Raw genomic sequence first — 17,973 nt, 5'->3', positions numbered from 1 at the left:
GAATTGCAGGTTCCCTAGTTATTCCAGAGACAAAGAGCCCAGTTTTTGTGAGAAACCATAAGCAATGCACTTTTTTAAGTACTGTATAGTCTTTCATGCTCTCCTATGAAAGAGGTTTATGGCCTTTGTGGCTTCTGGCATCCATGCAGTGACATGTTTCAGAGGCAAATTTCCAGGGCCAGAGTGCAACTTGATGCTAAAACAGTTTCTCAACCAGAGGTGGTGCCACTTCTAAAGTGGGGGGGAGGGCGGTGTTTGGAAACGGGGCAGGGCTGGGATGTTTTGGTTGTCATAATGATTAGGGTGTTGTTTATGGTATTTAGTGAGTAAGGGCCAAGGATACTGAATGTCCTGCAATGGGAGGAACAGCCTAAAGAAGAACTGTCTGGAACAAAACTCACCTCCATCAGTAACAACTTCCAAAACCTTCTGTCTTGGACTGAAAGATGGAGCAGAGACCCCGGGCTCAGGGGAGGATGCAGGACTTGCCCCACTGGTTGTGGGAGCCCGAGTAACTGCACCTAGGGGAAGCCACCCCCACAGCAGTGCTTCTGCCATGGGAGATGCTCGTGATCTACGACCTTCTTTTTGTTAAACGTAATTTTAAAGAACATATATCGTTCAATGGAGAGATTTTCCTGATCTGGGAGAAAAGAGATTAGAAGAAGTCTGATTGTGGAGAGAAACTTTAAGTGAATTCTGAAACTTGAAGCAAGTTGGAAACAGTTTGAAAACCGAAGCAAGAGTAGGATGCCTTATTTTTTTTGATTTTTTAAATTTTTATTTGTTTTTGTTAGAGAGAAAGAGAGAGCGTGAATGGGGAGGGGCAGAGAGAAAGGAGACACAGAATGCGAAGCAGGCTCCAGGCTCTGGGCTGTCGGCACAGAGCCCGATGCAAAGCTCGAACCCACAAGCTGTGAGATCATGACCTGAGCCAAAGTCAGGATGCTTAACCGTCTGAGCCACCCAAGCGTCCCAATAGCTAGATGTCTTGAAGAGTTAGTGAAATGCTCCTTATGCTAGGAAACATCTTGTAACTGCTCAAGACACCATTTTAGGGGTTATCTAGTCCAACCTTTTTCAGATTAGGAAACTGAGTCCCAAAGGTGAGAAGTGATATTTTAAAGTAAGCAGAAGTGTTGAGATTAAAATTTGGCTTCCACTCAGTCATCAATTATGTGGACAGTGTGCAAGTTATGCATTGTAAGACTCTCCGTGGCTCCATTGATAGCTGTGTGGGCTGTAGATATGGATTGTTAATATAACGGTTTTCCAGCTGATGGTGGTAAAGTGACTTGGGGAAGGAGTGACTTTTTCTAATTCTCACAAGCTCATCCTCTAGACTAGAGGTGGGGTTGCCCATATTTTTCAGCTGATGTCCAACTATTATAAAAGATGAGAACCCATGCCCAAGTATCTTAAAAAAGGAAGTGAACTTTCCTTGGTTTTATACTGTAGGAAGTAACATCAAGTACTTATCCTTAAGTACATGGCTCATAATCATGTAATAATATGTCTGAACATAGCCTATTTGGTGTGTTTATATTTGGGAAATTTCAGAAACAAAGCCAGAAACTATACATAAATCTTCATTTCTCAAATAAACAGCAACAGCTTTGATTTTTCTAGTCTTTTAAAAAATTTTCTTTTCATGTGATCGAGATAATAGACAAGAGCCAAAATGATGATGAATTTATGATTAGTTTTTTTTAAGAAAGATAATATAAACTGTTTTTATAAGTAGTATCCTAAGAGAAAAATTATCAAGCAAATATGCTGATGTGAGAAATGTCAGGACCTCTGAGCATCACTGGACAGATTTAAATTCATCAAAATCAAGTCTATGCCCTTTTTTTTTAAATTTTTTTTTAACGTTTATTCATTTTTGAGAGACAGAGAGAGACAGATCATGAGCGGGGAAGGGGCAGAGAGAGAGGGAGACACAGAGTTGGAGCAGGCTCCAGGCTCTGAGCCTACAGCATAGAGATGACCTGAGCCGAAGTTGGACGCTCAACTGACTGAGCCACCCAGGCACCACAAGTCTATGCCCTTTCTAACTCCCAGGAGTTAAAACAGATCATTGATTAGAATTTCCTATCCTAACCCCTCTCTATCTGCATACTAAGGAGCCAGAGCATCAAGTGGTGAAGGGACTTACCTAACATCACAAGTCTGGTGAACCAGAAAAGCAAGGGGCAGATCCCAGTTCTCCAGCAATAGCCTCAACAGTCTATGTAAGTACTGTCCAGGTATTAATTAGTAAATTCAAATGAGAAGAGACAAGGATGTAATAGAAAAGGGCTTGATATGTTCATGGATTAATTTGCAATTCAGTTGTTGAATGAGGTAATGCTAATTATTTAAACTCTAAAACACCTCTTCATTGGAAACATTATCATTGATATTCATGAGAAAGGCTAAAATAAGATTTTCATGCTTAAATGAAGCAACTTCCAGGCTACACCTTTTGTTTCAAGAGTGGGGCAAGCTAAGAGGCACGCTGAACTTGGGAGTTTCGACTCTGATGTAGTTGGAGAACCATGCTAGAATGATGGAGCTGTTAATGTATGATAATCACGTTGTATTTGGCACAAAAGGTTACAATAAGTAAATATTTAAAGAAGAAACATCATTCCCTGCAAAAAGATGCCAACAGGAAAAAGGAATAAACACCAATAATTGCAGGGACACTACACATCAGAAGAAAATCCTGTTTTAAAACAACAAAAGCTGACAGCCACTTGCTTCCAGCATCCAAGAGCCCACGTGAAAAAAAGGTTTAGTTCGACCAGAGCCAGATTTGGGTTCTTACCTTGGCCCTTATGCTAACCTGTGGGCTGTTTCAATTCTATGCCTCTATTTCTTCTTTTGCAAAATAGAGTTCTTATTAGAGGATTAGCAAAGGTTTGTAAGGTTATTTGTAAGGTTTTTATTATTTGTAAGGTTATTGTTATTTTTAAAATATTTTTATGTTGAGTTTAATTAAATTGAAACAAGTCATTTTATTTTAGGTTGGTTAGCAGATCCAGTAGCTTGGAATCAGAAGCAACTTATGCCAGGGCTTAAAGTCAGTACATTAGATGGAAAGTGAATAAAATTAAAATTAACTCTGAAATTTCTTTTTTTTTTTTTTTTTAATTTTTTTTTTTCAACGTTTATTTATTTTTGGGACAGAGAGAGACAGAGCATGAACGGGCGAGGGGCAGAGAGAGAGGGAGACACAGAATCGGAAACAGGCTCCAGGCTCTGAGCCATCAGCCCAGAGCCCGACGCGGGGCTCGAACTCACGGACCGCGAGATCGTGACCTGGCTGAAGTTGGACGCTTAACCGACTGCGCCACCCAGGCGCCCCTGAAATTTCTTGAAGTTAAAATATATATGATGCAGTAATTTTTTTAATGGTTCAGTAATTTTTATGCCTTCCAAAGTTTGAGAACCCCTGAGCCGGATTTAAGGGACACTCTAAAAGGAAAGCCTAGATGTAGATGTCTGGGAATTAAAACTCTGTCTTCAGATTTGCTATCAAATCTCTAGCCAAAAAGGAGATAGATGGAGTTTTGTAATGTGTTCCTGCTTGCCCTCAAGATTTTTTCAATATATTTCAGTATGGAGCTGCTTCTATGACCTTAATACATGTAAATAGATTTTATGACACCACCAGGATTAACTAGAACAGAGGATTAATTAATATCTTACAGGGGGGCTATTATGAAAGTTACAAATATGATACAACTCAATTGTAGTTTATAATATCATTAAGTGTGCTCTATAAAAGTACGTGTTTTTAAATCATCAAGTTTCCAGTTAGTTTTAGCATATTTATGTATCTGAAGTATACCAAACCATTTCATAAGGTCTGTCCTCATTTTTACGATCCTAGCATTAGAAAAATCTTTTTTCCCCATGGGTTCTTCCCTCTCCTTGACCTGGCTGCTTGGTCTTTATTTTTGCCAGTGGCTTTACACACAGCCAAGATATGTGATTTTTCTCACATTTCTTCTGATGCGAATGTTCATATTAAAAACCTCAAGGGCCATTCAAAACAAACATGTCCAGATTTTGTTTTTTTTCCCTTTTAGGTTGGTTCTTATCTAGCAAGCCCATCAGGATTGCACTAATGATGTCAGAGGTCAGGTCTGTCAAAGACACTCATGGTCATTTATTATAATTTACCACTCTTCTGAGGGTTTATTTATTGACAGGGGCTTAAGGAACTCCAAATAAATGAATACATAAATCCTAGGACATGACAACAAAAATTGAAAAGAACATTTGCTTATCACTGATGTCAGTTATCTAAATTGCCATGGTAATTCCCTCCCTCAGCCTTACAGGACAGTGCCTCAAGAAACTCATCTGCAGTCCTGTTCCTATGGTAACAACCACGCCCTCCTGAAATTGAACAGCAGGGAATTAACATCTCAGGATGTAAAAGCCTTATCTCATGACTCACAGTAGTTGAAGAAGAAACGTCTGAAATTTCACCCAGCAGTTGAGTAAAATCAAACCCACAGATCAGCTGCCTAAGTGTTTTTAACGCAATAGACCCTATGCTCATCAATGCTTCTGAAGAAGAATAAATTATCAAATTCAAAGGCGATGATGCTGTCTGTAATCTATGGTAGGGGAGACACATCTGACAGAAAAAGTAAAACGAGGAAGAGTCCTGAAGCAAAGAGGCTGATCTGTAGTATACTTCACTCTATCTGCTGGATTTTTAGGCAAAAGGAAAACGTAAGCAAAAGCCCTGGCTCTGGACCTTCGTGACCTTGAAGGAATCTACACATTGCTGTGGTCGTGAAACGTGGCACCCTTCTTGATTCCCTTGGAGTTTCCTTTCCATCCTAGAAGCTGAAGACCTTGCACTTGTCCTCTTCCACTGATTTGTTTGGGTCCCCACAGGTGTTCAGCAGGTTTCTGTGGGCTGAACTTTCTAACCACATCCCTGCTTTCAAAAACAGGAAAATGTTTTACCAGAAAGGAAAAACACTAAAGCAAACCTCACTCATGACACCGGAGACTGCAGAGCACTGTGCTGGGCAGCTAGTCCACGTACAGAATATTTATTTGCCAGCTGGGACACCACGCGTATCAAGGATTATACAAGCACAGCTATGACATCAACTGCTTCCAAACTGTAGATAAAAGCACTCACTGTCTGACACTCACATTATGCTTTCCTATCAAATTGCTGTGTTGACAAGAATCTCACTGAAAACTGACTAGCACCTTCTCAAATGCCTGCCGTGGTGGTTATAAACACATCATTCTAAAGTCAAAAAGAGACTATTTGTAAGGTAAATTATTTCCCCACAATAAATGCACCTAGGATTCTGGAGGTCCTGGTATGCAGTGTGTCCACACCACAATTAACAGAGTTCTGCCACTTTGTCTGTATGTGAGAATTAATGGAAGAGCTGTGTTACATGCAAATTTTTTAATGAGTAGAAAGTGCTAAATTTGCAGACTGCATAACATTTTAATTTCCCAAAGTCAGGGAGTTCACTGATGCAGACACAATTCTAGGCAGTTCTTATTTGTAAATTGCTATTTTAAATTTGTCTACTGTGCCATAAGCTCTCGTCAGAAAGAAGTAATTCTAAATTCAGATTTGAACTGTTACACATCCGATGTGGGACTCCAAGCTTCATATGGATTAAACACTAAAGTCCATAGCTCCTGTCATGTAATTATCAGAGTATGTTCATAAATATAGATATATAAAACACTACTTCTGGACCAAGCTGCATATATAGTTTTGGATTGCTGTTTTCTTTTCTTTTCTAAAATGTTTATTTATGTATTTTTGAGAGACAGAGAGTGAATAATTGTGGGAGGGGCAAAGAAAGAGAGGGAGGCACAGAATGTAAAAGCAGGCTCTCTAGGCTCTGGGCTGTCAGCACAGAGCCTGATGTGGGGCTCTAACCCACGAACCATGAGTTCATGATCTGAGAGAAGTCAGAGGCTCAGCCCACTGAGCCACCCAGGTGCCCCTGGAGTGCTGTTTTCTAAAGGAAGAGGTAAGCATGGATTAAAGCATTATATGCCAACCATGACAATGTAGATCTTACTACAAATTTATTATAGAGATTATAAAAGTTAAGAGTAATTGTATTTCAACTTAAAAGGTAAATATTGTCATTGGCTTATCATTTTTGGAGATTTTCAAGTGCTTTTTTCTTCTTCTGTATTTCTTTTTCTTTCTCTTTGTCCAGTGTTCTCTCAATCTCTCTGTCTCTGTCTCTCTTTCTGTGTCTGAAACCATTTTATATGAATCCCATTTCAAAAATGTATTGCAGAACCAGGGGCTGCTTTTATATAATTTTAGAAATGGTATAAAGAAACCTATATTTGCAGACAGCACAACGGACCTTCCAATACTGCCTTATGAATAACATACAGTATTCTATACCATTACTAAGTAAAATCAGTGTAATCTGTTAAATTTCTCATATGGAGCATGTGTGTTTAGTTTTTTTCAATGGTGAAAAACACACCAAGTCTACCCTTTCTTGTTTGATATGATCCATTACCATTTAGCATACCTAAGGTCTCCAGTTTTTCTTTTTTTTTTAAATTTTTATCTATTTTTAATGAACAATGTGCTTATAAGCCAAAAAGGTCCAACTTCTTTCTGGAATAATTGATTCTGATGTCTTCCTTAATAATTTATTCCAGTGAAGTAACACAATTTTTGGAAGTTCTTAATTTGAATGTAGGGTCTCCAGGATAGGAACTACTTTTTCATCCCAATGAATGTATATCCAGTGTAACATATACATGATATACGTTACACTTCAGTATCAACTAATGTGTATGGATGGCCTAAAAAATTGAGTGGGGCTTCTGAAATTGCTTAAAGACCATGACCTTGTTTCACAAATGAAATTACACAGCATCACATAATGAATCCAATTCATCAAACAGTTTAAGAATAAGTGTGCTTGCAAGGACAGAGTGATATGTATATAATAGGCAACTGGGAAATAATGCAAAACTATAATTCAGTTCCAAATCCCCATGTCTTTGAAATCCTTTTATTTATGCAATTGATTTACTGGCTATAAGTAATTCCTGCCACCCAGGGTTTTATACAACTAGGGTTTTATGTGAGTGTTTTATGCAAATACTATTTTGGTAATCAAATTTGAATTGAATCTAATTTGAAGCAAGGGGACCAATTTTCCAGGACAAGTCAGTGATATTGCTACATCTCAAATCCCAAGATTCCTGCTTCCAGGATCATGCAGTTGGTCTAACCAATCCTCAACACCTCTTTTTTTTTTTTAAATCATTTATAATTATAAACATAATGAAAAGCCAAGTATAAAGCAAATGGTGAGTAAAAAGCATATTGAAAGAGAAAAAAATTACCTGTAATCTCACTGGCTAAATATAAATGCATACATTTTATTCATCTTTTTCCTGAGCTAACTTTTACATAGTCATGACCACATGCATGTATAAATCCATATTCTGCTTTTCCATGTTAAGCCATCATGAACATTTTAGTGGCTGTATGATATTCCATGTTATGTAAGTGCTCTAATACTGGATTTTCAGATTTTGCATTTTTTTTTTACAATAAATTACAAGGAATTTGTAATATATTTGATATATTTGGCGTATATCTTCTTAGGTTTTCATATTAATTGCTTAAAATTTATTCATTAAAGTAGGATTACTGGAACAAAGGGTATAAACAATTTAAAATTTTTTTAAATATTTATTTTATTATTTTATTTTATTTTATTAAAAAAAATTTTTTTGTTTAACATTTATTCTCTTTTGAGAGTGAGAGAGACAGAGCATGAGCGGGGGAGGGGCAGAGACAGAGGGAGACACAGAATCAGAAGCAGACTCCAGGCTCTGAGCTGTCAGCCCAGAGCCCGACGCGGGGCTCGAACTCACGGACTGTGAGATCATGACCTGAGCCGAAGTCAGACGCTCAACCACTGAGCCACCCAGGCACCCTTATTTTATTTTTGAGAGAGAGAGAGACAGAGCGTGAACAGGAGAGGAGAAGAGAGAGAGGGAAACATGGAATCTGAAGCAGGCTCCAGGCTCTGAGCTGTCAGCACAGAGCCTGATGCAGGGCTCGAACCCACAGAAATGTGAGATTATGACCTGAGCCTGAAGTCCGATGCTTAACTGACTGAGCCACCCAGGCCCCCCTAGGGTATAAACAGTTCTTAACCCATATTGTCAAGTGGCTTCCCCAAATACTTATAAGAATTTATATTCCCATTTAACAAAATACAAGAGACTCCACTTCACACATTTGTTAACATTTAGTATTGTTGCACCTTTAAAATACTCAATAATCTTATAAGAAACCTCAAAGACTTTGATTAAAAATTTCATTTGGCATTGGGGAAACATGTATTTTCTAAAGTGTCTTAAACACAAAACTAGGAATGTGAGAAACAATTTAGAAAACTTGTGATTAATTATTCAATAGAAAATTAAACATTCTAAAAACTATAGAGTCTAAGAAAAACAAAAACCTAAATTAAAACTATGAGTAAAACCAATCTCTGATATGTATTATTTAGGAATAATGGGAGATGGAAGTGAATCAACAATAGCCCAATTAAATAGTCAAAGCTATTGACTGAACATTTTATTTATCTATATATTTTTAATGTTTATTTATTTATTTTCAGAGAGAAAGAGAGAGAGGGCAAGTAGGGTAGGTGCAGAGAGAGAAGAAGACAGAGAATCCCAAGCAGGCTCCACACCAGGAGGAACTGATGCAGGGCTCGAACCCACGAACTTTGAGACCATGATCTGAGCTGAAACCAAGAGTGGGATGTTAACTGACTGAGCCGTCCAGGCGCCCCTAACTGAACATTTTAAAATAAAGTTTGAACTATACTCTAAGTTCTACTTATTATCTTTCATACCTTTATGAAATTAAGTATAATCCAGTATAAAACCAGATTTTCTACTACAATTTTGAACTTCCATTAACAAGTAAATTTTTTTTACTTTGTTTTAATGTTGGTTTGTTTGTTTATTTATTTATTTTTGAGAGAGAGAGAGAGAGAGAGAGAGAGAGAGAGAGAGTGCAAGTGGGGGAGGGCCAGAGAAAGAGACACAGAATCCGAAGCAGGCTCCAGGCTCTGAGCTGTCAGCACAGAGCCCAAGGCAGGGCTCAAAGTCACAAACCACAAGATCATGACCTGAGCCAAAGTTGGACGCTTAACCAACTAAGCCAGCCAGGTGCCTCCTTAACAGGTAAATTTAATTCATTTACATTACTACCCTTGATATATGATGATCCTTAGTATATACCGTCTCTTTTTAAATTTTTTTAAAAAATCTTTATTTTTGAGAGAGAGACAGAGTGTGAGCAGGGGAGGAGCTGAGGGGAGGGAGACACAGAATCAGAAGCAGGCTACAGGCCCTGAGCTGTCAGCACAGAGCCCGATGTGGGGTCGACACTCACAGAACCGCGAGATCATGACCTGAGCCAAAGTTGGATGCTTAACCAACTGAGCCACCCAGGCGCCCTGATACCATCTTAATTATTGTTTTCATTTACCGTATTTTTTCTTTTTTCTTGTTCATTTCCTGCCCTTAAAAATCTTATTTTGAATTTACGAATTCACCTTTTATCTATCGGTATTAATATTTTAACTGGTAAACTTGAATCTAACTATATGGAAATTAGAAACATTTAACTTTGATCACACTTTCCCATATGCTGTGTTAATGTTGTCTATAACTTAGTTTCTTATTTTCATTTTATTTTCTGTCCCTTAATTGGTCTATCTCTTGTTTTTGAAAAATCAATTTCTGTTTTATAATATTTTTAGTAGTCTACTCAGTGAGAGTTTGTGAGTAGTAAGCCTTCTCTGTCTTGATTGTCTGAAAAGCTTTTTAATTTTGTTTTCTTCAGCAATTGGATTTTCTCATTCTATTTTACATGTGTTTTTACTTCCCTTTTATAAAATCACTTACTTTATCTTCCCTGTATTCTGAGATGTTTCATAAGCTCTTCATTCCAGTTTACTAATTTTCCCTTCAGCTTTATCTAAAGTTGCCTCTGATCCGATTTTTAACCTCCCCCTGAGTTTTAACTTTCAATTATGTTTACCTTTCTAGGCATTCCCTTTGATTTTCCCCCTAATCTGTTTACCCTTTTTTACATATTCTATTCTTGCATTTGTGCTTATATTCCTTTTAAAAATACAGTTTGTGTTTTTCCTTTTATTTACTTTATTTTTTTATTTTTTTTTTTTATTTATTTATTTTTTCAATGTTTATTTATTTTTGGGACAGAGAGAGACAGAGCATGAACGGGGGAGGGGCAGAGAGAGAGGGAGACACAGAATCGGAAACAGGCTCCAGGCTCTGAGCCATCAGCCCAGAGCCTGGTGCGGGGCTCGAACTCACGGACCGCGAGATCGTGACCTGGTTGAAGTCGGACGCTTAACCGACTGCGCCACCCAGGCCCCTCCTTTTATTTACTTTATAATCTCATTCAGATTGCTCTGTGTCCATGTTATGAGAACACTAACTCACTTAATTCTGATGCATGCTCTCTCTTGCAGCAGACTGTTCCCTTGGGTGCTGTGAAACTGTATTGTAATCTCATTTTCAGGCTTGGGATACTTTTGTCATAGACCAATGCACTTGGGTTGTGGGAAAAACTCAACAGAATGGCTTGTTGTTTGCTTCTGCTGGTACCCTAGAAATTTCACCAATTATGTTAATTACTTATCTTTTGTTTTTTAGTCCTTTAGTACTATTGTATCTTAGATTCCGTGGCAGATCTGGGTGTAGGATTGTGGTTGTACCGTGGGTTTTATTTACGTGAAGTCTTAATTTTTATTTTCTCTGCCATGAATTTTCCTGTGGCTTCCCTGGGCTGGTGGGTAAAAAAAAAATCTAGTTATTTTTCATGGTGGGAGCAGTCATTTATGCGACCCAGCTTTATTTAGGGCTCTAGCTTTCAACTCTTGGCCTCTGGCTTTTGCAAACCCAGGGCCTCTGCCTCTGTGCCAAAGCTAAGACTCTAGCTCCCAATCCTTAGGATCCACACCCCTGTCCAATGTCCTTCTGGATTATTCTGGTATCCACTCATGCAGTTACCCCTCTCATTTTGAGTTCCTACTTTATTTATTTATTTATTTATTTATTTTTTTCAACGTTTATTTATTTTTGGGACAGAGAGAGACAGAGCATGAACGGGGGAGGGGCAGAGAGAGAGGGAGACACAGAATCGGAAACAGGCTCCAGGCTCTGAGCCATCAGCCCAGAGCCCGACGCGGGGCTCGAACTCACGGACCGCGAGATCGCGACCTGGCTGAAGTCGGACGCTTAACCGACTGCGCCACCCAGGCGCCCCATTGAGTTCCTACTTTATTTTGAGGATTTCTCTTTCTTTTGAACTTGACTCATTCTCTCTCACACACATATACAGACACTCCATATGTGTGTATATGTATGTCCTTTAAGTTTTAATATTTTACCTAATATTTCTACATATTTTGAGTCAAAGGTACTTGTATTGATGGAGATGATTAAGGAAGAAATGTGACTGAATATGACTATTTTGAACACATTTCTGAATAAACATTGAGAGTAATATATTGTATATATGCCACATTGTTCTTAAGTATCAATTTGGCTTTTAAAATAAACTACCCTATATTATCTAGGCTTCTGAATTCTACTGATCTCTATTATGCACTCTGAATTTCTCCCACCTAGCTGTGTATGTCTACATACATATCAGAATCATCTGTATACAACTTCAACTAGGAATACAATTTCAGAGGTTGTATTGTATACTTTGTTGAGTGGTAACTAGCTTTATTTTGAGATAATATTGCAATATTGTTGAAAGGCTATTAATGCATTGAAGACACTAATTCTCCTAAAGTAAATAAATGCAAAATTATAATTCTTAATTGTCAAGTACAACTTTTTGGCTATCTTTTCTACTTCCAGTCTATCTCTTTCTTTCTTTTTAAGTTTATTTATTTTGAGAGAGAGAGAGAGAAAGTGTGCATGTGCGAACTGGGGACGACCAGAGAGAGAGAGAGAGAGGGAGAAAGAGAATCTCAAGCAGGGCTCTGCACTGTCAGCACAGAGCCCCATGCGGGGCTCAATCTCACGAACCAGGAGATCATGACCTGAGTTAAAATCAAGAGTTGGACACTTAACCAACTGAGCCATCCGGGCTCCCCATCCTATTTCTTAATTATAGACCATGTCTCTCTCGCAAGCTTGGTACTTTCACTATTAGAAAACCTTTCTTTTTCAAAATGAGTGCCAAGAGCAGTATTATTTCTTTGCAAGATTTTGGTGCAATGTTATGCCAGAAACACCCAGCTTACTGGTAAGTGGAAACTGTAAGTTTCACTCTAGAATACTATAATTACACAGTGTAGCACTATCTTTGTGGTTTTTATCACTGAGGAAATCAATAGTACAGACTGCAATTTTCTGTTGCACTAGAGTAGATAGATATAGGAGAGCAGATGAGTTTGACTTAGTAGGGGCTGTTACTATAGTAAATCAGAATTGTAAAAGGAAATAAACAGGTTTTTTTTTTTATCTGATTTTAACCCAAACACTCAAATGTTTCACTCTAACAAGGGATCTGATAAAATTAAAAAAAAAAAAACAAAAAACAAAACAAAAAAAAACAACAAAACTCCTCATGTAGCCTTGTTCTTGTTCCTGATTTACATAATCACTTCACTGCCATCATTACTGGCAAATACCCAATCATTAAACAAAAGGTTCTATAAATGCCATAGGAAACAAGCTAGATGCTAAAGGGATGCTATGTCATGAAAGTCTTAATTTGAATGTTTCATGTTTGTATTTGACAAATGTCATAATTTCATACGTGTCATTTTGTGTAACCAATTAAAGGCCCCAAGTTCCATCTTTAAGCATTGTATTTCTGGTTAAATAGGTTGCTTTGGGAATTTAAAAATATGCACAATAGAAGCAGTAGGTGTTAAATCACCCAAAGTGGAAATATAGAATTGAGAGAGGGAGAAAAGGAAAGAGATGAGAGAGAGACACACATGGAGAGAGAGTTCAAATATTGCCACCTTTTGATCACACGAATCAATTTGTTCACCACTAAAGGAAGGATATTAAATTATAAAAATATTTAAAAAAGAATGACGTGGTGTGTGCTATGTTTTTATTTTAATCCTCAACTCAAAGTCATGCCTAGAGGAACAAACCCTGTATCTCTGGATAAATGGTTAGGAAAACAGCTATATTCTTTTCATTCTTGTATTTCTAACACAAACTTGGTGAGATGCACGGTAGCAGTCTGCAAATCATAACCAGAAGCTGTGCTTTATACTCAGCAGCAGCCAGTCCTCAAAGGATGCGACATACTGTGGACAGAAAAATAAGAAGCCTGTTGGATTTTTATTCTGTGTCAGCAACATAATTACTTATTTGTATTTTAAGTAAGGTTTCTTTTTAAAGGTCCTTGTGTGTATAGACCCTGGAAGGTAAACACAATTTCATAAATGTGGCGAAAGTGAAATATTTTATTCTTAAACGACAAACACAAATACATCTACACAAATATATTTGGTTGCCTGTATTCTGCAAGCAATTTGTAATGTGTTATAAGAAATGTCAACATCTGGCCGCTATTAGTTAAGATCCAAGGATAGCACATTGTTTGATCCATTCAGCCGCATAGGCGTGAGATCAGAACAATTCTTAATACCTTACTTCATGGTCATGTAAGATGGTAAATTTTGCACATCTAAGGGCTCCTCCATTAAAGGGGTAAGAGTTTGCAAGTATGGACATCAAACTATCAACTCATTAAGAAAATCTAAGAAACAAAGCCATGAAAACTGGGGGATATTTTTCCTATAGCACCCATTATATTCCTGGGCCAATCTTCTACACCTGGTTTTAAAATTTTTGTTTTATTAACATTATTTTCTTTGAACGAACATTAACACAAACCTCAAATTTTCAAGGGCTTGTGGACATGTTCCCACCAAGCATTTGTTGTAAATTGGTAAATTGCAGGAACATTTCCTGTCCTTTAGATATATTTTACATTCATGGACACTGGTTCAGTAATGGCCATGAATTAGGAATAAATAGCTTACTTTTTTGAAGTCATGTGATTCTACTATGAGTTGCTTAGGGTGCCCTTTTATGCATTCTAATAACGCTGAGTAATGGCTCCCAGGTCTGGAAAGAATGATAGTTCCCCCATAGAAATGACTAACTCACTCTTTGCTCATGAGAAAGCAATATTGTGCATGTCATTTGTTAACCGGACAGTTATTATTCATTCAAGTTCCTGGGAGATTAGTTCTTTGAATTCTGAGACAGAGCTACTATATTGGTATATTACTGCATTGTTTTTGTTGTTGTTCAGAATTCTTAATTTCTAATATTTCCCTCCGAGAAATCCAAATGGTTAAATACCAGGCCTCCCAACTGCTGTTTGCTCAAATAGACTTACTCTGCATGCACAGCCCATCAGTGCAGTTCTTGGATTGCAAGACGAGGCCATCACAGTCCTTGCCTCCGTTCTTGGGGGCTGGTGCCGTGCACTCCCTCCTGCGCCAGTGTGTGCACTCGGTCCCACAAGTAGACCACTTGCTCCATGAAGTCCACCTGCCATCCACTGTCACACACACACACACACACACACACACACACAAAAACCAGCATAAGGTCAGAGGGAGAAGCAGCTGCTTGGGGGGAGAAGGGAGTAGAACTCAAGTATATAAAACGAAACAAAACAGAACAAAACAAAACAACAAAACAGAAAACTGAAGAAAATGTCCCATCAAGGAGTCCTGCATTCATGTCACCTGCTGGCAAGTAAGCATGCTCTACATGCATTGTCAGGGTTCTGAGAACTTTTCTTACTGGGTGTGTGACTGTTTCCTTACTGACCAAGCAAAGGAATGCTTAAAGGGACACACAGAAAGCAAAGTTGTCACCAGGAGCTGGTGAGGACTAGGAGGTACATAAAGGTAGATCATGATGGTGCCCTTTTCTCTATTAAAAGGGAAGCTTTTGGATTTTATATTGAAACTTAGGGGACGTCTTTTTGAACCCAAGATTTCTTTGCACATAGTGTCATGTGGTCAGTGCAAGTAAACCTGTGTAAGGATATGAAGAAGAGGTTGGTACAATGGGGAAGAAATCTATATATCCACCCAATGACCAACCCATCCATCCATCCATCCATCCATCCATCCATCCATTTATCCATCCATATCTATCTATCTATCTATCCATCCATTCTCTATCCATGCCTTACTTTTTTTTTTTTAAATTTTTTCATCCAGGCAGCTTGATGCTGTTCTGCAATGCTTTACTGAAATGACTATATTATTTTCCACTTATTATTTGATGATTCCATTCCATTATTGATGATATATATATTTCTATTTCTATTTTACAAATAATATTTATACAGATTCCTAATTTTTTTGCTGTGACTCAGTCATTTATAACTAACTTTCTTTCTAATTTTTGTGTCTGACTTGTCAGTAATTTCAATGATACTAAGCTATCTCTTTTAAAAATATACAACTTAAATCCTAGTTGAAAAAATACATAGTAAGTCTCACTAAAGTCACACTTAAAATTCATTCTTAAGAAATTCTTAAATAGGATAACAATATTGAAAAGTGGTTAAATAAAAAGTTTTCCTGAAATACATAAGTAATTATGATTATCTAGAATTCAATATGAAACAATGCCAAAAATCATTTATTGAACATCTAATATACATAATATCTTACACCTACATATTCATAGAAATTACATTAATTTTAATAGCCTACACAGTTTGGAAAATCTAGATGATTTCATATTCAAATTACTGTGTAAATATATTATATATAATGCGTATGGAGATATAAACATGCCCATATGAAAAAAAATGATGAAAGCATCAATATTTCAATTATACAGAGTTGGCTGTATAAGCAACTCCCAGCTATTTGGAGAAAATACATTTGCTTTGACCTAAACCAGCCCAAAGTTCACACACACACACACACACACACACACACACACACACACACACTTCTATCTCAACTGAAAATACTCAGTGCATTTTTAATTGTGGAAGTCAATATCTAGATAAAATATAAGAGACTACAAGGTAAATATTGAAATTTTAAACCTAGCTAAGTGTCAAGATTTGTTACATTAATAAAATCTCTCAAAGGATTCAGTATGGGATACTGTTTGGATATTTGAGAGTGGACACTTGGGAGTATAAAATATAGATTATATTTTTCTACAGTTCATTTCTACAACCCATCTCTGAGAAAGTTTCTTTAAGGGATGAATAAGACAAAAGGTAGGCAAAATAAAGGGACGTAAGGAGATTGTTTCTAAATCATGAAGGCACAAAAAAAATAATAAAATAAAAGACAAATAAATAATGAAATTGAAATATAACAGCTACCCAAGGAATGCACTAAATTTATGGATTATTTCAAAATAATTTTAGCTTAAGTTTTCAATATATCATATAATTAAACATTTTAGTTGATTTTGGTTTTGATTTTGGCAATATTAACTTTAATTTGCCTAAGGATAAGAGCTGGTGACAACATGAGACAGCATCAGAAGATGGTCAGAACCAAAGGGATGCAATCTTGCTATAGTTGCCACTGCAAATAACTCACAGAAATGCACAACCAACATGTTCAGATAATAAAGAGCTGACTGCATTGTATTTTCAAAACCCATTAGCCCAGGTGTCACAAAGCTTTGTCTTCTTTTTAATTCATTCCAAATGTTTTATTTGCCCTTGCCCAGAAACTGACACCAAATATCAAATATCTCAGAATAAAACATATTCTAAATTTTCATTCCAATAATTTCCATGGCTGTCTAAAGATCAAGAGTTGTTATTCCTAAAATGTGTGGCTTTCAGGGCTCTCCAAATCCCTTGAATTATAGAATCTATAATCTTGGCTCTAGCAGTTTTGTCCAGTAATAGAGAGGGATTATGTCCGTAAGTGTTTAATCTCATGTTTTATTCTATTTTGCATGTTTGGCTAATAAAGTTAAATACTGTTTGGGAGAAAAATACTTGATTTCTCAGCAGTGTAAGCATTCAATGGTATGATGGATATAAATAACATTTATCACATATTCAGGTGAATAAGGCTTTGTTTATATCTCCTAAAACAATCCGAAAATGGGAGGATACATTTGGAACGCAAGCACTGTCTTATTTACCTGGGCATAAGGTGGTACAGGCTATTTTCTGCACACTCTGCCCTTCACAGAAGGCACCACCATTGAGTGGTGCTGGGTTGGTGCAGGTCCTTGTGCGTTTCTGATACCCTCGTCCACAGCGGCTATTACACACAGACCACTCTGTCCAGGTGGACCAGCCACCATTTACTGGAAGAAGGTAAATATAAAATTGAATCATATGTGTGTTCATGCACACAGACACACAAACCATGCACAACACATAGACAAAAAGTCATCTGCTAAGTGACCATAAAACAATCTAAAATTTCAAAGATAGAAGAGACCTTGGGCATCATTTCATTCAGTTTTACTGCATAGCTGAGGAATCTAAGCATAGAGATAAATAAAATGAATTACCAAAATGTACTCACCTACTCAGAATTGTATATAGAACCGTGTTCTATTTTTCTTGGCTACTGTTCTTAAAAAAAATACATTCCTCTTACCTAGTCAAGCTTTAAAAATTATTTTTGACAGCTTATCTCAAATAATAAATGTTTACATCCTTATGCCAAGGTTGCAGGTGGCATCTGAAGCATGAGAGCTGAATAAAATCATGTAGCTTTTTCTTAATAGATGATTGATTATTTTTCTTTAGCACATGTAAACTTTACAGCCTTTTAAGGACTTTTGGTCAGTTTCATTAACACGGTGAACCTCGTTAAAAAATAAAGTCTTATATTGCTAGATTTTAAACTAATTGAGTAGCCATTTGATTGA

The 17,973-nt window shown here is 37.1% G+C and overlaps 1 protein-coding gene across 3 annotated transcripts in view; it reads right to left on the bottom strand.

Moving 5' to 3' along the window:
• UNC5C (unc-5 netrin receptor C) overlaps positions 1-17,973 on the bottom strand; it is a 362,171-nt gene that overhangs the window by 56,393 nt on the left and 287,805 nt on the right. For 2 of the 3 annotated variants that reach the window (XM_086704535.1, XM_025921473.2), the window contains exons 6-7: positions 17,233-17,400; positions 14,480-14,644 (exon numbers count right to left, since the gene is read on the bottom strand). In XM_086704535.1, coding sequence (XP_086560661.1) covers positions 14,480-14,644; positions 17,233-17,400 — 333 coding nt within the window. The remainder of the gene's footprint in view (positions 1-14,479; positions 14,645-17,232; positions 17,401-17,973) is intronic. The other variant, XM_086704537.1, reaches the window with a different exon arrangement.

The sequence above is a fragment of the Puma concolor genome, chromosome B1, assembly GCF_028749965.1.
Source record: "Puma concolor isolate L17-30 chromosome B1, mPumCon1.1.hap2, whole genome shotgun sequence".
NCBI classification, from domain to species: Eukaryota; Metazoa; Chordata; class Mammalia; order Carnivora; family Felidae; genus Puma; species Puma concolor.
This window is presented reverse-complemented; position numbering and strand designations above follow the sequence as displayed.